Source organism: Sus scrofa, unplaced genomic scaffold, assembly GCF_000003025.6.
Source record: "Sus scrofa isolate TJ Tabasco breed Duroc unplaced genomic scaffold, Sscrofa11.1 Contig1041, whole genome shotgun sequence".
NCBI lineage: Eukaryota > Metazoa > Chordata > Mammalia > Artiodactyla > Suidae > Sus > Sus scrofa.
In genome coordinates, this window is record NW_018084798.1 from 22,782 (window position 1) to 46,583 (window position 23,802).

Consider the following 23,802-nt stretch of genomic DNA (forward strand, 5'->3'; position numbering starts at 1 on the left):
GGCATTGCTGTGAGCTATGGTGCAGGTCGCAGATGCGGCTCAGATCCTACATTGCTGTGGCTGTGGTGTAGGCTGGCAGCTACAGCTCCAAGTAGACCCCTAGCCTGGGAACCTGCATATGCCACAGGTGTGGCCCTAAAAGACAAAAAGACCAAAAAAAAAAAAAAAGAAGCCAATGGAAAAAAAAATAAAAAAGAAAAAGTACCTTGAAAAGTTATTGACATCTTGTTCTACTTGCATGTTCTTAAGGTATAAATTGTAAAAGTTAATAAGTGGAAAACTCAACTAAAATAGATTCAAGAAGCCTCGAATGGGGTCTCCTAAGCCCTAGGACAATAGCAGAGCCCAAGAAGAAGAAGAAAGACTTCTCTCTTGCCTGGCCAGAGCTCAGCCAATGAGAGAGTGTCAGGACTCAGACAATGAGAAACCATGCTCTCTTTGTGTACCACAGTCCTCCCAGCTTCCTCTCGAAAAATGTCTTCCTCTTCTCGTGGTGTGAGGACTTGCCTGTGGATCACCACGGTTGCAGACTACAAATCAAAATTCTTTTTTTTTTTTATTTTGGAGAAATAATTGGTAGTCTGTGTAACTCAACAAAATAAAGTTCAGCATAGGAAGTAGTTTGCACTGTCCCACCCTTATGAATAGCCAGTCACTTCTTTACGAAGGATTAATATGGATGAAAGTACAGTTTCCATGATTTTACTTTGAGTTGTAGCCATTTTTGTGCCCAAATTAGATGCGTTCCCCGTTATTCACTTGCTTTCACTTTTTACATTTTTACTCTCTTCTAATTATGTTCTAATTATGTTCGCTTCTTACCAGAAAATCCATATAATTATATATATATAGATAGAAATATAGAAACAAACACAGATGTAGACATATAACCATTTTCCTCACAAATTTACTTAGAGGAACTAAGCCCTTTAATATCGCATGTTTTCTGTTTATATTGATATGTTAGTCTGTGACTTTTAGGGTATTCCATACTGTAGGAGACTCTATCCATAATTCAGCTTCTACATTAAGATACGACAATTTGGAATAATTTCCTTTCCTTTTCTTTTTTTTTTTTTTTAAATCTTTTTAGGACCACACCCATGGCATATGGAGCTTCCCAAACTAGAGGTCGAATTGGAGCTGCAGCTGCCAACCTACCCCACAGCCACAGCAACATGGTATCTGAGCAGCTGCATCTGAAACCTGCACCACAGCTCATAGAAGATCCTTAACCCACTGAGGGAGGCCAGGAATGGAACCTGCATCCTCACGGATACGAGTCAGATTCGTTTCCACTGGACCATGATGGGAACTCCTCGTTTCCCTTTTTTAACTGAAAAATATTGTTTTTGTTGTTGTTCTTTGTGTTGTTTATATTTTATTTAATGTCCTGGTCTTGGATTCTTTCTAAACTCTAGGACATTTACTGGCAATAAATTCATGGGTTTTCTAGTCTATTTTCCAGTCCTATGTTTTGGTGCTTGGCATCAAAAACACTCTTGAAATCTAGAAAAGAAAAAGGGAACCAGCATAATTACCCTGTTTGAAATGTGTAATGAACCTGTTGATTTTGCTTCTTTTGTTGTTAGCAGTTTTACTTAGCATTCTAACAAGGAAAGTCTTGTAAGGTGTAACATCATTTTTTTGGTTTTTTAGAAATGTATACCATTTTCTTTTTAAGAGAGGTACCTGAGACAGTTTCCATCCTAGGAAAGGAATGATTAGAAAACTTAAAGACACATACTTAGAACTAATGATCTTTTCATGAAAAACTGATCATTCTATGTTAGTGAATTCTATTAGTTCTTTGAGAATAATGCAATTCTTTTGATTGCATCATTGAAAGCTTGTTTCACTTGCTTGTTTCTCAAGGTGTAAATGAAAGGATTCAGCATGGGAGCAATGGAAGTAGTGAGAATTGTCACTCCCTTATTAACAGCCAATGATTTCTTTGCTGAAGGTTTAACATAGATGAAGATACAGCTTCCATAGCTGATGGAGACCACGATCATGTGGGAAGAACATGTAGAAAATGCCTTTTTCCTTTGCTGGGCAGAAGGGAATTGCAAAATGGTCTTGAGGATGTGTACGTAGGATAGAACCACACACACGAGTGTCATGATAAAGGTCAACACAGCACAGACTATGACCATCTGCTCTATGAGCCACGTTTCTGAGCATGAGATCTTTAGGAGGGGGGCTGCATCACAGACAAAATGGTCAATGACGTTGGAGTCACAGAATTCCAGCTTTAGGCCCAGGCTGAGTGGGGGGATGATGATCAACAAGCCAGCCAGCCAGGAACCAAAGATGAGTCTCCTGCAGACCGTGTGGTTCACGATGGTCACGTAATGCAGGGGTTTGCAGATGGCCACGTAGCGGTCATAGGACATGGCGGCCAGGAGAAAAAACTCAGTTACAGCAAAGAGATCAGTAAAAAATAGTTGCGTAGCACAACTGTTGTATGTGATGGTCTTATCACCTGTTGATATGTTGTACAAGTATTTGGGAATACAAGCAGATGTAAATGCGATTTCCAAGAAGGAGAAGTTTTGTAGGAAAAAGTACATGGCAGTTTTGAGGTGAGAGTCTGTGGAGGTGAGGGAGATGATGGTCAGGTTCCCAGTGACGCTCAGCATGTAGGTGAGAAACAGGAAGATGAAAACCAGAGTCTTCAGCTGTGGCTCATCTGTGAGTCCCAGCAGGATAAAAGTTGTTACTGTGTGGTTTCTCATCACTGAGGCCTGCCTTCTACTCAGTCTGCATTTATGATTCAGAGACATTTGATACACAGAAAGTGGTTATCAATGAAGGGAAAAACTAGCAAACAAACTTACTTGCATTTAAAAACTATCTTTACAAATATCCTCAGATTCCTAGGTTCTACAACTGTGCATTTTTGGTCATTTTAGGGGAGATTTAAAAAAACGTCAGGACTGCTGTATCTATATCATATTCCAAAATATAATGGGTGCTTTCTTCTCATCACATTTTATATTTATATACATGTATTATATGTGTATTTTACATACAATGAAAATATGTTTTATTTTATCTGTATCTTGGATCCCCTATAGGTGGATTTGACAGCTAATGTTCTGTGAGAGCAAGAGGTCACTGACTAAAATGTAAAGCTGAATCCCAAACTTTTCTTGTCGCCTTCATGTGTTTCCTTGAAATCTTATTATTGAAAAAGTACAAGTGTGTCATGAATAGTTGAGTCTCACTATACAGAGTCTGCATCCAATACTGAGGATACGGAGCCCTAGTATCACAATTTAAAAAGTTAGTGTTTCCTTTAAACAACTTCTTTCTTCCTCACCCATTCCCCTGACTCTGTCTCATAATTTTCTCTTTATAATTACACTAGTTCCTCTTGCAGCGCAGAAGACAAGAAGTGTGTTGATAACAAATGTATTGTATAGAATGACAATATGTGTCGGTATAAAATATACAGGGATGTAAAACAAATTACAATTTTTCTCTGTTTTGAATCCGTTTTGTTAAGGTTGAAAAACATTCCAAATAGTATTAATATCACATATAAAAAATTAAGGTTAAACTCAAGCATACTCTTTGAGCATGGCTAGTTTTCCCTGTGACTCAGTTGTGTCATTGACAAAACGGAAATAATTACAGTATCCTTTGTATATATAAAATGTTGAAAAATCAAGTAAGTTAATGGATAAGGTCCTTATAAAAGTGCCTGGCTAGTAATGAGCAATGAATGTATTTTGCCTATTTTTATAATTTAGTCCACAATGATTTTTCCTTTCAATTACCAGACTTTTTTTTTCTATCTTACTTTTTATTTTTAGAGAGTTTTCCAGCTTTGTTGAGGTATAATTAAAGTACACGAAACCACACATATTTAAAGAGTGCAATCCTGTCAGTTTTGCCATATATACATGCTAGTATCATGACCTCTCAAATATTTCCATCTCCCCTTGAATTTTCCTTGGGTGCTTTTGAGTCTCAATTGCCAGACCTTTAATTATTAATATAGTATAAGAATATTTTTGTGCCCATGACTCTAATGAAACAATTTTTGCTAACAGTCATCAAACACTTTTTTTCCTGTTAAAGTTGAGGAACGTTCTAAGTAAACTTTAACCATACAATATTCATGGCATTCTCTCAGAACTTACCTTAATAGCACATAAGTGTTTTTTACCTGTCATCTTTTTGCTTTCTAATTTCCAGACTTATTTATTTATTTTTTTTGCTGAACTCTATGTTGATAGTTCTAAGCATTTCTTTACTCCTATTTTTTTTTTTTTTTACTGAAGAAATCTGAAAGGTATCATTGTGTAAATTTAAGGGGTATGGCATGTTACTCTGATACATTTATAACTGTGATGTGATTATTGATGTAGCAATATTCATCGCATTACACAATTATAGTCTAATATGATTGTCTATATCAGTAGACTGTGCATTATATCTCTATGACTTATTGACTACTTGTTACAAGTTTTTACCATCCAATTTTACTTCTTACCATACACACTCTCTTTGGGTGTTTTCTTAAACTCCTAAACTCCAAAATAATTGATCTTCAGTCATATACCCAAGTGTACTCCAAACACAAGTCCAAAATGAAATGCTTGATTTTCCACACTCTCATCCGATTTCTCTTCCTTTTATTAAAAAATAATCAAAGTAGTATTTCATATTTATTGGCTCCTTACTCTATGCTAGATATTGAAATAAACACTTCACATGGATGATCTACCTGGAAGCATCTTCCTTCCAGGGCTCAGTGTTTTCCCATTCCATTTCTGCCCAACATCTCCAGTTTTGCTGGAAAAGCAGGCACTCAGCCACTGGATTCTAGTTTTTCATTTTCAGGAATTGTGGAGGTTGTTAATTCATTACAGCATACAAATTATGTTACTTTTAGATGAACTATTATTAATTGCTGCTTAAGGTAATCTTATCAATGACTATGCATTATCCAAGATTAAAGCACTCTAAAAATGATGTTTAATGAATACCCATATTAGAACTTCCATTGCTAAATTTTGTAGTCAGGAAAGATTAATTCATTTGAGGCAAATATGATCCAAGTTTCAAAAAGAAATGTCAGAATTTGTAATACTTACTCTCTGGCAGTTAATCATAGCCTCTTTCTATTAATTGTTTAAGTACAGCTATTCTTGTAGCTACAACCTGAAAATGAAAATAATGTTGAATAGTAGCATGAGAATTTCTGGTTTTCCACAGATTGAATCTGGTCACTCCTACAGTAACAGCAGCTTGAGATTTCCTTGAGATTTTTTTTATCTGTGGTCAAATATATCAATTTCCTCTCAATAGATGCAGGGCCATCACAAGCTTAGCAAGTAGCTTTTTTTTTTTTTTTTTTAAACTTTCAATAATTGAAAAGAAAAGCAGGTTCAAAAGAGCTCCTAGAAGTTTTGGAAGAGTTGATGTTGATGTTCTGAACCATTCTGCTCAGAGAGAGGGTTTTCCAATTCCAAGCTTGGTATTTATTTCATTTGCCACATCAGCAACAAAATTAGTAAATGGAAGAGTCCTTGGTGACCCAGGTTCAAAAATCACTAATGAAGCATCTGTGTAATCATTTTGTATCCTCTGACCTTTGGGTAAAGGAAAGAAAACAGCCCTAACATAGCGACAGTGGGGAAAGGGGCTTTAGAGATAGGAAAAGCAACAAAATTATTTCAGAGACTGGTAGGACAACTGAGCCTAATTAAAACCAAAACCTAGTCCAGCTTCTTTTAGCCCATTCTTCTGAAAGGTAGTTAAAGATGAGAAATCTCTCTCTTTCTGCCTTTTCTATTTGTTATAAACGAATTGATTATCTGTGAAGATGTTTTATTAGATGTACCACAAAAATTAAACTGAAAAAGAATAAAGAGTAAAGACTTGAAAGATGACAGAACATTATAAATCAACTATATTTTAATTTTAAAAAGACTTCAGCTAGAGGTCACCAGTGGTAATATTTTGGAGCCTGTCTTTCCACACTTTTCCTCCTGCAAACATACCCATGTATATCACATGTAGTAACTACAAATGCATGAACGTTAATTTAAAAACAGTTCGGTAATAGCATCCACAGATTGACATACTTATTCTATTTAGATATGTGTGAACCTACTTTTATCCCAATAATTATTTGTCTGCATCCCTTTAAATCTATTTAACTTCAGTCCACTGGATTAATGTAACTTCAGCATTTAACCCCAAATTTATCCCTGTTGTAAATATATGCTTTTTCCAAAGTTTCCCTATTGTAAAATATAACCCTATAGATGATTATGCGGATTCTAATTACCTTCAATCATTTTAGCTTCTTTTCTGTTTTTTAGAATTATAAACATTTTACAGGAAAAATCCTTTTGAAAATCGTTTTTTTGTATGTTGTCAGAAAAGTTGAAGTGAAATTTCTTGAAGATATTGATATTCATATTTAGAACTATAATCTACCAGTACAAATATTCATGTTTTCTTTGTCAATTTATCCATCACTGGACACTTATGTTGTTTCCATGTTTTGAGTATTATAAATAATGCAGCAATGAATGTATGGGTACTTATGAGTTTTCAAGTTATTGTTTTTGATTCCTTTCAATAAATAGGCCGAGGTAGAAGTGGTAGATCTCGTGTAGTTCTATCTTTAATGTTTTGAGGGGCCTCCCTACTGGTTTCCATGGTGGCTGTGCCATTTTACATTTCCACCCTAGGGCACAAGGGTTGCCCTTTCTCCACAGCATTTTCACCAACAGTTATCTCTTGTCTTTTTTAAAACAGCCACTCTGACAAGTGAGGTGATATCTCAATGTCTCAATGTGGTTTTTCTTTTCTTTTTTTTTTTAAGGGCGTATTCTCGGCATGTGGAGGTTCCTGGGCTAGGGGTGGAAACAGACCTACAGCTTTTGGCCCACACCACAGCCACAGCAACGCAGGATCCGAGCCACTTCTGCAACCTACACCACAGCTCACAGTAAAACCGGATCCTTAACCCACTGAGCGAGGCCAGGGATGGAACCCACAACCCCATGGAAAGTAGTTGGATTTATTTCCACTGTGCCACAATGGGAGCTCCTCAGTGTGGTTTTGATTTGCATTTCCCTGATGAATAGTGATGTTGAGCACATTTTCATGCACCTGTTGTCCAGCTATATGTCTTCTTTGGTAAAATGTCAATTTAGGTCCTTTCCCCTTTTTAATACAGATTACATTTTTTGTTTGTTTGTTTGTTTTTTGCTGTTGAGTTGTGTGAGTTCTTTATGTATTTTTGATATTCACCCCTATCAGATACATGGTTGATAAGTATTTCCTTCCATTTGGTAGGATGTCTTTTAATTTTGTTGGTGATTTTCTTTGCTGTAGAGAAGCTTTTCAGTTTGATGTAGTGCCACTTGTTTCTTTTTGCTTTTGGTGTCAAATCTAAAAAAGTCATTGCCAAGACCAATGCCTTAGAGCTTACCCACTATGCTTTCAAGTCTTTGATCCTTTTAGTTTTTGTTTGTTGTTTTGGCTGTGCCTGCTTCACGCAGAAGTTCCTGGGCCAGGGATAGAACCCCAACCACAGCAGTAACAATTCTGAAACTTTACTGCTAGGCCACTAAGGAACTTCTCAAGTCTTTAGTCCATTTTGAATTGATTTTTGTCCATAGTATAAGAAAGGGGTCCATTTTAATTCTTTTGCAATTGGAAATCTAGTTTTACTGAAGCAAATTCTTTGCCCAATGTATATTTTTGGATTTTTTGTGAAATTTAATTAACCATATCTGGGTGGGTTTATTTTTGGACTGTCCTAATCCATTGACCTATGGGTCTGTTTTCATACTAATGCCATATCATTTTGATTACTATATCTTTGTAATATAGATGAAAAAACAGAAAATGTGATGTCTCCTGTTTTGTTCTTTCTCAAGAGTGCTTTGGCTACTCATAATTTTTGTGGTGCTTACAAATTTTAGGATTGTTTGTTCTATTTCAGTGAAACATTCCTCTGGAACTTTTTTAGGGATTGTGCTGACAAGGTCAATTGCTTGTGGTAATATGGACTTTTCAAAAATATGAATTCTTGTCTGTGAGCATGACATATCTTTCCATTTCTTTGTACCTTCTTGAGTTTCTTTCAACAATGTCTAATAGCTTTCAGTGTCTATATCTTCATCTCCTTGGTTAAATTTATTGCTAAGTATTTAAAGTTTTTGGTACCATTGTAAATAGGGTGGTTTTCTCAATTTCTTTTTCAGATATTTCATTATATTGGATAGTAATACAACCGATCTTTGTATATTGGTTTTGTATCCTGCAAATTTACTGAGTTTGTTTATCATTTCTAAAAAACTTTACTGGAGTTTAGAGGGTTTTCTGTATGTAATAGCATGTCATGTACACATAGAGACCGTTTTCCTCCTCTGCTGCTGATTTGAAGCCTTTTATTTTTCTTGCCTAAGGTTTCTGTCTAGGACCTCCAGAAGTATGTTGAATGGGAAAGGTGAGAGTGCATGTCCTTGTTTTATTTCTGATCTTAGAGGAGACGTTTCAGGCTTTCAACATTGAGGATGATGTTAGCTGTGGACTTGTCATACATGGCCTTTACTTTATTGAGGTATGGTTCCTCTGTATGTAGTTTGTGGAGCGTTTTCATCATGAGAAAGTGTTGAATTATGTCGAATGGCCAAAGAAAGTGCTCAGTATGCATTTGTTAAGTGGATCAATGAATAAATCATTTGAAAGCTTTTGATTGTGAGAAACAAGGGTATTCATTATTTCTTCTTTCTCTGGAAAATGTGAAAAATTATCAACTTACTCCTCTCTCTTGTTATTTCTAATTTGGATATTTACTTCTGATTTATTTGTTGTGTTTCAATTTTTTGATATTCCTAGCTTGAAGGTGAAGCCAGGATTGAAATTTTAAAAAGCTATGAACATGCATGTTTACAGAAGAATCTTGAAAGAGGTTTGTGAGGAAGATGTCACTAGATCAGGATGAATGAGAGTGTTTGAATAAATGAATCTGATGGCAAAATTTGGTAAGTTCATTAGGTGTTTATTTAACTTCACATTCTTTTATTTCTTGGAAAATATCACGATTCTTTGGATTGAATTATGGAAGGCTTTTTTGACTTGCTTGTTCCTCAGTGTGTAAATGAAGGGGTTCAGCACTGCAGCAATGGAAGTAGTGAGCCCTGACACCCCCTTGTTAATGGCCACTGATTCCTTGGCTGAAGGTTTGATGTAGAGGAAGATGCAGCTCCGTAGGTGATGGAAACCACATCCTATGGGAAGAGTGGGTGGAAAAGGCTTTTTTCTTTTGCTGGGCAGAGGGGAATCTTAGAATGGTCTTGATGATAGAAATGCACTGCACACATAAGTGTCATAAGGAGGGTCCTCACAGCACAGATTACAACATCTGTTCCATGTACCAAGTATTTGAACAAGAGATTTTCAGGAGGGGATGCATCCAGATAAAATGATCAAAGGTATTAGAATCACAAAATTCCAGATTGAGGCCTAGGCTAAGCGGGGAGGATTATAATCGATAGACCAGCTACCCAACAACAAAAGACCAGTCTTCTGCAGAATGTACCACTCATGATGGTCCCATAATGCAGGGGTTTGCAGATGGCCATGTAGCGGTCATAGGACATGATGGCCAGGAGGAAAAAATTAGTTACACCGAAGAGGTGAGTCAAAAATACTTGGCTGGCACAGTCATTATAGGTAATGACTTGTCACCTGTTGCTATGTTATACAAGTATCTGGGAATACAAGCAGATGTGAATGAGATGTCCAAGAAGGAGAAATTTTGTAGGAAATAGTGCATGGCTGTTTGAAGGTGGGAATCCAGCAAGATGAGGGAGATGATAGTCAGGTTCCCAGTTATGCTTAGCAGGTAGGTGAGAAAGAGAAAGAGAAAAACGAGTGCCTGCAGTTGAGGGTCATCTGTCAGTCCCAGCAGAACGAATGCTGTTACTGTGCTGTTTCTCATTGCAGACTGCTGAGTTCTGTTAAGTCTGCATATGACGTTGAGACACTTCATTATGGATTCTTTTAACAGTCTGAAATCTATCATAGTCATCTTTTGCTTATTTACTGTTATTTCAAAAATATTTGTAACTCAAATACACTCTCTGTAAAGGACTACTTTTGACTCCAGTGGGTCTGTTATATCCTAGAAGCAAGGACATCTTTTGGCTTTTCAAGAATTCTGTTTGATGTACTTGCTTGACACTTTGCTCCTTATGAAAGCATTAAGATCTGTCAGACCATTTGGATTCACTGTGCACACTCTGCAGACGTTTGAAGTCTCTGTTCCAGCTCAATGATGAAAGAGATTTTTTTTTCTGTTGTGCATACACATCCCTCGAATATCTCTAAACTCTATCATATGTGCATGTAGACATACACACACACACGCACACGCACACGCGCACACACACGCACGCGCACACACACAACTTCTACAGCTCTGCATCTGGCACTACCTTCTACTAAGGTTTCTCTCTCTGTAACTAATCACTTCTAATTCACCATGATGTAGACTATTGAATGTTTTCATGCACAATATACTTGTACTTATGCACAGCATACATTGATATTTTCATGAAGTGCTCTGGTAAATAAACTTCAAAGATATTACAGCTGGTGTATTTCCCTGACCCTTTTATCATTCTGTTGGTATTCTTTCACCTTTTTCCACTTCTTTCCATACTAATATTCCCTCCATATATTCATTAATGCCTATGTTCTAAAATGTCAGCTTTCAGGTGGTCGTTTCTAAATCTGTACCTTTATTTTGTAATACTCTTTATTCTCAGATGCAACCTGACATGTCTCTTGGAACATTTCACATGGACTATGTCACAGATAAAACTCATGATCCTCTTATCTCTTCCTTCTGCTCTTCACATGTTCCTTTCAACAAAGTTAATCGATTACATTTGTTGATTACAATTCCATGGGACAGATATTTTCGTAAATACTTTGCACAGAACATCTGTTTTCTGTCTTTAACTCTCCTGAACAACTTCTATCCTTCCATCGGTTTTCAGTTTGATCTTTAAGGCCCCTGGAATATTTCCTGCAAGTCTGATGTCTGTGCTATCTCTAATTCTGGTTGCTGTGTTTCTGTAGAAAATAATGTTGCTACCATTTTAACATTTAAGAAGGAATACTTATTTGTGAGGATCATTAAATACATACCTTTTTTCATCGCACCACTAACGCAGCCTCAGATAGATTGTCAGCTGTCCAGTAAATGTTTCTAAGTGAATTTATGTATCACAGGTTTTCTGGACACTCATGAAATTTTCTTCCATTCTGTTTGAACTTCTAATTCAAAGCCCCCCCCCTTTTTTTTTACTTTTGGACGGAATCATCTGTTCTTTTTTTAAATTGCTTTCACCGCTTTTTTAAAAGAAAAACTGCCTTCTCTTGCTGTCTTCCAGTAAAATTGTGTTGATGTAGTTTTTAACCACTGAGCGAGTCTCTCTGAGATATTAAATTCAGAGAGCATGGACCTTTTTGATTTGGAATGTGTGTTAATAGCTTTCCCACAGATTGTTTTAAGGCATTGACAATTAAGTACATTAGTGGGAACTCAAATTTTTTATTTTACTATCATTCCTTTGGGTTTAAAATTTCCCTAAAAAATGATTTCTGCAAAATTTCCCCTGGACACCCCAATTTTTTATTTGTATGTGGACTCACTTTATTGTGTGAACTAATGTATTATTTTGTAGCAATATAGGGCCTGTTCAGTTCTGACTGCTTTAGATGGCAAATCCAGTTAAGGGCTCAGGGTTACAGTACCCAACATAAGTAAGAAGAAATGAATGAGGTTCATGGGTGGCCTGACCGAACACTCTAAGAGAAGTGGAAAGACATCAACAGCTACATCAGAACTAATTGAGACGGAGGGGAAGTGTTTCTGCTGCTCATTTCCTACCTTCCTCCAACCCTCTTTCTAATCTCTCAGGCAGCACAGGCATCGTGTTACTGAATGAAATTAGCTGTATCACTGCCATTGGCTATTACTCAACGCTCCAAAAAGTCTGTTTTCTGTTTCTCCTAAAGTATCACAAAGTATAAAGAAAAAAGCCTTGAATAGGATATGGTGAAATGCGAGTAACTGACTTTGGTCTGTTCTACTTTCAAAAGTTATGTTTGAAATGAAGAGAACCTAATAAGGATAGTTTCAGTCAATGCATCTTTCTTGCGGATAAATGAGGAATATACATATACTTACACAATTAAATGAATATATACCTTTTTTTTTTTCTTTTTAGGGCTCACCTGTAGCATATGGAATTTCTCAGGCTTGGGGTGGAATCAGAGCTGCAGCTGCCAGCCTATATCACAGCCACAGCAATGCAGGATCTGAGCCACATCTGACTACGCTGCAGCTTGTGGCAACACTGGGTCCTTAACCTACTGATTGGCCAGGGATTGAACCCACATCCTCATGAATACTGGTTGGGTTCTTAATCTGCTGAGCCACAATGGGAATACAGTATATATTTTTTGATGTAACATTGATGATATGGTTAATGTGTTTCTGGATAGTTATCAAATTTTAATTTTTCAAATGCCAGAGTATTCTTATGCATAAAATCTGCCAAAAGTATCACATTCTAAAAAATGAAAAAAAAATCTATGTTTGGCCGAATATAGAAGTTGATCCCTCACATTTCCACTTTTTAAAAGTTAGGTAAAGCATAGTAAAACTTCTATCACACAAAAGCAAATACAATTGAAATGACAAATATCACTTACTCTTACAAATGTCATAGTTTCTATTGGTTGTTTAAACACATGAAGTCTTACAACTCCTAAATTGAAAATGGTTGGGATGAAGATGAAGGTATTTTTTTTTTTTTTTTGCTTTTTTGCTTTTTCCTAGGGCCGCTTCCCATGGCATATGGAGATTCCCAAGCTAGAGGTCTAATCAAGCTGCCAGCCTACGCCACAGCAACACCAGATCTGAGCCGCGTCTATGACCTACACAACAGCTCACGGCAATGCCAGATCCTTAACTCACGGAGCAAGGCCAGGGATCGAACCCACATCCTCATGGTTCCTAGTCAGATTTGTTAACCACTGTGCCACGACGGGAACTCCAAGGTGAAGATTTTCATATGAACTTCTGGTTACTTTCATTTATGTATCCACTGTTGCATTCACCACAAATCAAAGATGCCTCTTAGAGATTCCTCTCAGAAGTATCCATCTTCAACCAATTACATGGAATTCCTTATTAGAACCTCCCTCAAAAAAAGAAAGAAATTTAACAATCTTAGATGAGGGCTGTGGCATTTCAGAAATCTTTTTCCTCTAGTTTCAGGAAAGTGGTTATGCTGACCTCTCAGGGCTGTGAACACATTTACTCTATCTAGGTTGACAGTTGTTTTATTTGATAAAAATGCAACCAAGAGAATTAACAAAAGATTTCTACTGACCCAAGAACAAAGCCACTAATGAATCTTTTGAGTAATAAAATTGTGGTAAAAAAATAATGGTAACTGTGGCTTCTATGGCTTCTTTGGAGACAGTGTCTTTGGAGACAGGAAGGTGAAATGGATAAAAGCCAGTAGGACAACAGAAGAGTCAGCTTATAAAACCCAAATTTAGCTCCTTCTTACTGTCCCATAACATTGAAAGATACATGCCCTATAGGAGAATCATAAAGAAACTATGTTTCTCATTTACTGATTTGTTACATAAATTACTTATTGTATTTGGGAAATTTTAATTAGACAAGAAATTTTTAAGAATGTGTTCAATCATATAACCCATACAGATTTTTCTTCAAATGTATCAATATATTTACAGCTACAATAAAAAAATAAACATTAACAATGGAATATGTATAACTGGATATATAAATCAGTGTTCTAAATTGACAGAACATTGTAAATCAACTATAATGGAAAAAATAAAAACCTTTCCAAAAAACAACAAAAAATCAATGTTGTTACGCCACTAACCATAATCTAATATACATATAATTATATATGAATCACTTATTCTTATTAATTTATGCACAGTATCTTAATGTTCCATCAGGTTTTAAAATCAATTTACTGTAAATTTTTGTCCTTTTAAATTTTCCATGCATTTATGGTCCACCAATTTATGACAAAGGAGCCAAGTATATACAATGTGGAAAGGACAGTCTCTTCAATAAATGGAGTTGGGAAAACTGGATAATCACACACAATAGAATAAAAATGGACCAGCGCTACTTTACACATTGTACAAATATTATCTCAAATGGATTAAAGACTTGAACATAAGACCTGAAACTGTAAAGCTCTCAGAAGAAAACACTGGCGATAAGCTCCTTGATATAACCCTTAGTGGTGATTTTTTTTGGATTTGAAACCAAAACCAAAGGCAACAAAAGCAAACATAAATAAGTGGGACCTCATCAAACCAAAAGGCTTTTGGACAGGAAACCATCAACAAAAGGGAAAAGGCAGCCTACTGAATGGGAGAAAATGTTTGCCAGTCATTTCACTGATAAGGAGCGAATAGCCAAAATATATAAAGAATCCAGAAAACTCCATACCCCAAAATCTCTAAACAAATCCAACTGAAAATGGACAGAGGATCTGAATAGACATTTTTCAAAAGAAAACGTACAGATGGCCCAGAGGACCCTAAAAAGATGCTCAGTATCACTAATCAACAGCAAATACAGATTAAAAATCACAATGAGACATCACCTTATGCCTTTTAGAATGGCTGTCATCAAAAAGGCAAAAGGTAACACATGCTGGTGAGGATAAGGAGAAAAGGCAACACTTGTGCTTTTGGCAGGAATGTGAATTTGTGCAGCCACTATGGAACAGAGTATGGAGATTTCTCAAGAATTTAGGGAGCTCCCTGGTGGCCCAGTGCTTAAGACTTGGAGCTTTTGCTGATGTGGGCCTGGGTTTAACCTCTGGTCTAGGAATGGAGATCCCACAGCAAGCTGAGAAAACCATGTCTAAAAAAAAGAAAAGAAAAGAAAAAAAAAAGAGAAGAAAAGAAAAGGACAAGTATTTTCTTTCTCTAGTTTCCCAGTGGCCTAATGCTTAAGGAGTCGGTGTTAACACTGCTGTGACTTGGGTTTGATCCCAGGGCCGGGAACTTCTATATGCCACAGGCATGGTCAAAAAAAAAAAAAAATCACTATAATATGATCCAGGAATTTCACTTAAGGGTATTTCTTTTTTTTTCTTTTTGTCTTTTTAGGGCTATACCCACAGCATATGGAAGTTTCCGGGCCAGGGGTCCAATCGGAGCTGTAGCCACTGGCCTCTACCACAGCCACAGCAACTCAGGATCCGAGCGGCATCTTTGACCTACACCACAGCTCATGGCAACACCAAATCCTTAACCCACTGAGAGAGACCAGGATTGAACCCGCATCTCTGTGGATGCTATCCGGGTTCGTTAACCACTGAGCCACAATGGGAACTCCACTTAAGGGTATTTCTATGAAGGAAACAAAACCACCAGTCATAAAGGTATCTGCACCCTCATGGTCATTGCAGCCTTATTTATAACAGCCAAAACATGGAAGCAACTTCTTTCTTTTTTAATGATTTTTATTTTTTTTCACTATAACTGGTTTATAGTGTTCTATCAATTTTTACTGTACAGCATGGTGACCCAGTTACACATGCATGTACACATTCTATTTTCGCACTTTATCATGCTCCATCATAAATGATCAGACAGAGTTTCCAGTGCTACACAGCAGACTCTCATTGCTAATCCATTACAGAGGCGATAGTCTGCATCTATTAACCCCAAGCACCCCATCCATCCCACTCCCTCCCCCTTGGCAACTCCAAGTCTATTCTCCAAGTCCATGATTTTCTTTTCTGTGGACAGGTTCATTTGTGCCGTATATTAGATTCCAGATATAAGTGATATCATATGGCATTTGTCTTTCTCTTTTGACTTACTTCACTTAATATGAGAGTCTCTAGTTCCATCCATGTTGCTGCAAATGGCATTATCTTGTTCTTTTTTATGGCTGAGTAGTATTTCATTGTGTATCTACACCGTACCTTCCTAATCCAATCATCTGTCAATGGACATTTGGGTTATTTCCATGTCTTGGCTCTTGTGAATAGTGCTGCAATAAACATGCAGGTGCATGTGTCTTTTTCAAGGAAAGTTTTGTCCAGATAGAAGCCCAAGAGTGGGATTCCTGGGTCATATGGAAGTTCTATGTACATATTTCTAAGGTCCCTCCATACTGATGTCCATAGTGGTTGTGCCAGCTTACATTTCCACCAAGAGTGCAAGAGGGCTCCCTTTTCTCCACACCGCCTCCAGCACTTGTGATTTGTGGACTTATTCATGATGGCCATTCTGACTGGAGTGAGGTGGTATCTCATGGTAGTTTTGATTTGCATTTCTCTAATAATCAGGGATGTTGAGCATTTTTTCATGTGCTTGTTGGCCATCTGTACATCTTCCTTGGAGGAATGTCTATTCATGTCTTTTGCCCATTTTTCCACTGGGTTGTTGGCTTTTTTGCTGTTGAGTTGTATAAGTTGTTTGTATATTTTAGAGATGAAGCCCTTGTCAGCTGCATCATTTGAAACTATTTTCTCCCATTCTGTATGTTGTCTTTTTGTTTTCTTTTTGGTTTCCTTTGCTGTGCAAAGCTTGTCAGTTTGATTAGGTCCCACTGGTTTATTTTTGCTTCAGTTTCTGTTGCTTTGGGAGAATGACCTGAGAACACATTTGTAAGGTTGATGTCAGAGAATGTTTTGCCTATGTTCTCTTCCAGGAGTTTGATGGTGTCTTGTCTTATATTTGTCTTTCAGCCATTTTGAGTTTATTTTCATGCCTGGGGTGAGGGTCTGTTCTAGTTTCATTGATTTGCATGCAGCTGTCTAGGTTTCCCAGCAATACTTGCTAAAAAGACTGCCTTTTTCCCATTTTATATTCTTTCCTCCTTTGTCAAAGACTAATTGAACATAGGTGTCTGGTTATCTATCATCTATGTATATATCTATAAATACATATGTAAGAACATTTAAATTCTACTTTATTGTAAAACTTCAATTATACACTACGGCATTATCAACTATAGTCCCCTTATTGTACCTTAGATCCTCAAACATCATTCATCTTTTACCTGAAAACTTGTCCTTTTCTTTAAAACTGAACTTTCCCTATTTCTCCCACCCAGTAAATTTTGGTAGCCGCTTTTCTCCTTTGTTTCTGAGTTTCACTTTATTTTTTAGATTTCACGTGTAAGTGATGCCATACTGTATTTATCTTTCTCTGTCTGACTTATCTCAGTTAGCATAATGCCCTCAAGTTCAATCCACATTGTCATAAAGAGGCAGGATTTCCTCCTTTCTGATGGCTGAATAACATTCCATTGTATATGTGCAGGTGCATTCCTTTTGGAGACTTTAGGAGGGAAACTCTTGGCTTATTTCAGTTTCTAGAGGCAGCATGTATTCTTTGGCTCCTGGTCTGTTCACTGTGTCAATGCAACCTCTTGTTTCCACTGTCACATCTCCTACGACTAATTTGGTTCTTATTCCTGTGATTAACCTGGGCCCACTCAAATAGTATAGGATAAACTTAAGACCCACCGCTTTGTCACATCTACCGAGTCCCTTTTCCATGTAAATAATCATAGGTCCAGGAGTTAGATATCTTTGGGGGGAGCATTAGTCCGCATTTTGCACATGTGTAGAATTGTCCAAGTGCTTCATCCTGTGCTGCAGGTCAATGGGAGATCCTGAAAGAGGGATGGTGCGGCATACAAAACACACAAGATGCTTTTACCTTTTAAAAATGGGGGACCAGGAGACACTCTGTTCCGCTGAACAAAGGCCCTTAGGCTTTAGCCCATAAGACTTTTATTAGGGAAAGTGATGTGTTTAGATTAGTGAGCAAGAGTAGGCATAGCAAATGTCAAAGCTATCTCTTAGTGAGATTTAGGGAGACTACCAGCAATAAAAAGTCGCAGGTGTATACATCTAGGATATAGTGCAGCTGCCTAAAAAACAACATAGTTACATATAAGCCCCTTATTTTATTTTGACAGGAGACCTTGCACTTTAGAACTCTATCGGGCTTTTGCCATCACAGGCATTCCTTGGCTTATCGTGCTTTTGCACAAACCAAGTTTGCTTTCTGCAGAGTTCAGCCGTTCAGTGGTCTCCAACATCCAAGAAAGAAGTAGTCAAGCTCTTCAGCTACTGACGACTAGAGCTTATTCTAGCCCATGTCTTAGTTGAGCAGGTGAGGACAATTTATAGAGTTTGGGACAGTTACTATTCTATCTCTAAATATTTTCTTTCAAAGAATTTTAATTTTTCAATAGAGAGACTCAATGGAACTCTGTAATTGGCCACTATATTTTTGAAGTTATGAAAATAAATTTATTACATATATGTATTATAGCAGTTGTTTCAAACAGACATGAATTTTGAGAAATCAGGTTGTGACTTATTCATCAGGTCAATTCAGGGTGATTTTTAAATCTGGCACAAGTGAACCCTTTAAAGGCACAAATGAACCTTTCCACAGAAAAGAAAATCATGGACTTGCAGAATGGGCTTGTGCTTGTCAAGGGGGAGGGGAAGGGAGTGGGGTGGTCAGGGAGCTTGGGGTTAATAGATGCAGACTATTGCCTTTGGAATGGATTAGCAATGAGATCCTGCTGTGTAACGCTGGGGACTATGTCTAGTCACTTATGATGGAGCATGATAAAGTGCGAAAATAGAATGTGTACATGTATGTGTAACTGGGTCACCATGCTGTAGAGTAGAAAAAAAATTGTATTGGGGAAATAACAATTAAAAAATAAAAATAAAAAAATTGGAATATCATTGATTTACAATATTGTGTTAGTTTCAGGTGTGCAGAAAGTGATTCAGTTACATACATGTATATTTTTTCAGATTATTTTCCATTATAGTTTATTACAAGATATTGAATATAATTCCCTGTGCTTTACAGTAAATCCTTGTGGCTGATCTATTTTATGGATATAGTTGTTTCTGTCCAGTAGGTCAATTTAATGTGCTGCTTATGGGAGGGAGAAGGATAGGCAACGTCAGAGGCCAGACACCAAGATTAGCTTTAGGAATCCACCCTTATTTTTTTTTTTTCCATTTAGGGTGGTTGAGTTTTCTGTTCCACAGTGTTACTTTCTCCTTTGCTCATAGTCTGTTGTGTTGCTTCTTTTATTCACTGTACATTCAGGAAGGTTTCGGCTATTTCATTGCTCAACTCAAGCCAGAGTGATCAGTGTAAATTTAGTCATCTGGTAATTGAATTTTTAAATAATTAACTCTGCTGAAATAGAACAGATCCTGCACTCATGGGATAGGTATCAGTTACAAAGATTATGTAATGCAGGAATTTCTGCAGAGTTATGTGAAAATCTGGGAAAATCACTTAGAATAAAAATATTGTGTGAAAATTACAATTAATGGTCTCGAATAAATGAAAGCTCATCTTATTTGGTTAAAATATTGGAACGAGCCAGTGACCTCAGAACCTCTATACCCTGTGTATTGATCAAAGGAGCCTAATTAAGGCAGAATATTTAAATGAGACCTGATTGAAGGGATATGTGTGGCTCAAGGTGGCCCAATTTTTAATACAAATTCATGCATATATTCAAACTCATTAGTCAGGACTAGTGGCACTTTTGAGCCCATTGCCTTGGTTTCATTGGATCTTTCCTGGGAACACTAAAATTATTATACCTATGTATTCAGTTCTATATACCAGTTCATATATAATTTCACTTTTTATTATACTCGTATTCAGTTCTATATACCACGTCATATATAATCTCCCTACCTTCTTATGGAGAGTATGCATATACTCTTGACCTTCATTTTTCTTCAAACCTTTCTGCTCTTCTTTGTTCTGTGTTAAAGTGTAAGCTTTATTTTGGTAAATATTATATAAATATAAACTATTTTCTAATATAATGAGTGGTTTTCTTTATAAATTAGGAATGTTTATATTAAGAGGGCCTGCTATATTTTACATAATTTTTCTCTTAAAAATCATTTAACAGTTTTTCAGTTTTCATGGAGCAATACCTTTATTTAGTATATGTAATTTTCCTCAAGTGTCCATTGAGGACACTTTTTTTTTTTTTTTTGGCCACACCTGTGGCATATAAAAGGTGCTGGGCCAGGGATCACATCTGAGCCAGAGTTGCAAACAACACCACAACTGTGGTAATGCTAGATCCTTAACCCGTGGCATCACAGCAGGAACTCCCATTGAGGACATTCTACAATTAAAATGGACATCACTACAGCATCACATATTGTTAAATAAAAGGGGAGCTTTGGAGTAAGATATAAGTGGATTTGCATCATGAAGTTACCTCTTATTGGCAGGAACTCTGCTAAGCTTTGATTTATTTACTGACTTGTGAAGTGAAGATAAAATAACTTTAACATTTATTTTACATATAATAAAAAGTTGTATGTTTCTAGTGATTAGCTGCTGCAATCATTGTCGTCATGATATAAAGATGAATATATAAAGCCATAAACAGTATTATTACTTCAAGATTTACTTCCATCTTTAATATTAAGCCCATTTCCCCTAAACCATCCTTCTCTGAAGTTTATTGTTTAAAGACAAAAACAGAATAACTTAGAATGGGGCCTGGAATCAAAAAGCCCTCAAATGCCAGAGTTGGAAGAGACGATAAGTATGATTACTAAATCTAAAGTATTAAGATGAACTCATTGCTTCTGTTTGCAGTTTTATTAAGTCTGGTTTAAATGCAAAATGATTCTTTTGTTTCAGGGAAATGTATTATTATATTTTAGTATTAACAAATATAGTTCCAGTGAAGCTTCCTTGTTATGCAGAAAAAGTATTAAAAGCTTAAAGATATAGTTTAGGGATGTCTGATATATTTATGAACACAATTCTTTTTTTTTTTTTGGTCTTTTTACCATTTCTAGGGCCGTTCCCGCGGCATATGGAGGTTCCCAGGCTAGGGGTCGAATCGGAGCTGTAGCCACCGGCCTACGCCAGAGCCACAGCAATGCAGGATCCGAGCCGCGTCTGCGACCTACACCACAGCTCACGGCAACGCCGGATCATTAACCCACTGAGCAAGGGCAGGGATCGAACCCGCCAACCTCATGGTTCCTAGTCGGACTCTTTAACCACTGTGCCACGACGGGAACTCCCATGAACACAATTCTTATACATTAGCAAGTTCTCTTATTTCTTTAGGAACAATGCAAATCTTTTGATTGTATCATTGAAAGCTTGTTTCACTTGCTTGTTTCTCAAGGTGTAAATGAAAGGATTCAGCATGGGAGCAATGGAAGTAGTGAGCAGTGTCACACCCTTATTAACAGCCACTGATTTCTTTGCCGAAGGTTTAACATAGGTGAAGATACAGCTTCCATAGCTGATGGAGACCACAATCATGTGGGAAGAACATGTAGAAAATGCCTTTTTCCTTTGCTGGGCAGAAGGGAATTGCAAAATGGTCTTGAGGATGTGTACGTAGGATAGAACGACACACACGAGTGTCATGATAAAGGTCAACACAGCACAGACTATGACCATCTGCTCTATGAGCCATGTTTCTGAGCATGAGATCTTTAGGAGGGGGGCTGCATCACAGACAAAATGGTCAATGACATTGGAGTCACAGAATTCCAGCTTTAGGCCCAGGCTGAGTGGGGGGATGATGATCAACAAGCCAGCCAGCCAGGAACCAAAGATGAGTCTTCTACAGACCGTGTGGTTCACGATGGTCACGTAATGCAGGGGTTTGCAGATGGCCACGTAGCGGTCATAGGACATGGCGGCCAGGAGGAAAAACTCAGTTACAGCAAAGAGATCAGTAAAAAATAGTTGAGTAGCGCAACTGTTATATGTGATGGTCTTATCACCTGTTGCTATGTTGTACAAGTATTTGGGAATACAAGCAGATGTAAATGCGATTTCCAAGAAGGAGATGTTTTGTAGGAAAAAGTACATGGCAGTTTTGAGGTGAGAGTCTGTGGAGGTGAGGGAGATGATGGTCAGGTTCCCAGTGACGCTCAGCATGTAGGTGAGAAACAGGAAGATGAAAACCAGAGTCTTCAGCTGTGGCTCATCTGTGAGTCCCAGCAGGATAAAAGTTGTTACTGTGTGGTTTCTCATCACTGAGTCCTGCCTTCTACTCAGTCTGCATTTATGATTCAGAGACATTTAATAGGAGAGTGATGTTAACATCCCATAGCAGTAATTAATCACTCAAAAAACTACAAAAAACCTTCTAATATGCAACTTAAAAATTTGGTTGTAAATATTATAATAATTATTATTAGGTTCCATTGAGGTATGTTTTAGTAATTTCAAGGTATATTTTTTTAAAAAATTAGGTTATTTTCATTGCTTTTTATTCACAAGTTGTGTTTCATTTTTACCTGCACATGGGATTGGAATTACTTATTTAGTTTTATTTTCCTGCTAACTGATGCAAAATCCTAAAATCAAATCTTAAGCTTCTTAAATGCTTCAATGTTTTTTCTTTGTAGTTTTGTTCTTCTTAAGGTGCAAATATAAGTAGGTAGTTTGGGGCTTACTATACAGGCTTTCTATATTCATTGTTTAAGATTTGAGTTCTAGCATTGTTATAATTTTTTAAACTTATGTTTTTTTCTCTTCATTCACCTCTTCCATTGTCTGTCCCTCATGACTTTTTCTCTAAAATTTGTAATCTTTGTTATTATTGTGCAGAAGACAGTTTTTGGAGAGAAATTAGTTGTTTAGAGTGTTAAGATACATTGGGTGTGATAAGATTTTATGACAATCACAATTGCTTATGACTTTAAACCTGTTGGGTTATGTTTTTTTTGTCTTAAATTTTTTTTTATTATAGTTGATTTACAATGTTCTGTCAATTTATGCTCTACAGCAAAGTTACCTGTTGGGTTAAGTTTCAAATATTCCAACATTTTGGTACCAATGTCAATAAGTAGCAAAAGTTCAGATTTGGCATACAAATTAGATCTCCAATCACTGTTTGCTTTTATTGTAATTCAGGTTTTCATCTGTGAAATGCAAATAGTAACAGTATTCCTTATATGCTATTAAAATTTAAACTTGTAAACATTTGAAGTATATTAATACTTATAGAAGTGCTCAATAACAAATAATAAACATATTATCACTACTTCAATGTCCCGGTTCACAGTGATTTTCCTTTTGTTATTCACCATGTAGTCATTCTTCGCCACATTATAAACACATTTTTATTCCCACCATTCTAATGAAACAATTTTTGACAGTTTATCAAAAACTTTTTTGGTATAAAATAGTAGCAGATTTCTATATGAAATGTGTACTTTTTACTAGAAGCTACACATAACATTTTCTCATAACTTTATACGCATTGTTTTCTTCCTACCTTCTTATTTCTTTTTCTGAGTGTTTATCTTCTTGATTGTCTCTTTTATGTTTACATTTCTCAGTGGCTTTTCCTAGTTCCATTCACTTAACCAGTACACTTGGAGGATATGTGCTTGAACTCCTAATTGCTTAATTTCCAAAAAATAATTGCTCTTTAGAATCTCAGGAATGTAGTTGGATGCTATTGAAACATAAAAACATCTACATTTCCCTCTTGTTTTATTGTCCTTGAGTTACTTACAGTCAGGCTAATAGATATGGCCAAGTATTGAACTAATCACTTTACATGGATTACCTATCTGGAGAAAATTTCCCTCTGATAATATTTCTTCACTTTTCTCTATTCAAAGCCCTCATTTCATGTGGGATGCAAACAATTGGTCA

General features: G+C 36.7%; 2 protein-coding genes across 2 annotated transcripts; both read right to left on the minus strand.

Annotated features, from left to right (window-relative positions):
• Positions 1-1,802: 1,802 nt before the first annotated feature.
• LOC100512580 (olfactory receptor 6C2-like) lies at positions 1,803-2,925 on the minus strand. The gene has a single exon (XM_003135503.2). The coding sequence runs from the start codon at positions 2,784-2,786 to the stop codon at positions 1,803-1,805; it is 984 nt and encodes a 327-aa protein (XP_003135551.2). The 5' UTR covers positions 2,787-2,925.
• Positions 2,926-21,231: 18,306 nt separating this feature from the next.
• On the minus strand, positions 21,232-22,217 carry LOC100155088 (olfactory receptor 6C2-like). Its single transcript, XM_001928539.3, has one exon. The coding sequence runs from the start codon at positions 22,213-22,215 to the stop codon at positions 21,232-21,234; it is 984 nt and encodes a 327-aa protein (XP_001928574.3). The 5' UTR covers positions 22,216-22,217.
• Between the last annotated feature and the right edge of the window lie 1,585 nt (positions 22,218-23,802).

What these genes read in the sequence shown, in the direction of transcription:
- LOC100512580 (XM_003135503.2), bottom strand. Translation starts at nt 2,786, where the DNA reads ATGTCTCTGAATCATAAATGCAGACTGAGTAGAAGGCAGGCCTCAGTG.
- LOC100155088 (XM_001928539.3), bottom strand. Translation starts at nt 22,215, where the DNA reads ATGTCTCTGAATCATAAATGCAGACTGAGTAGAAGGCAGGACTCAGTG.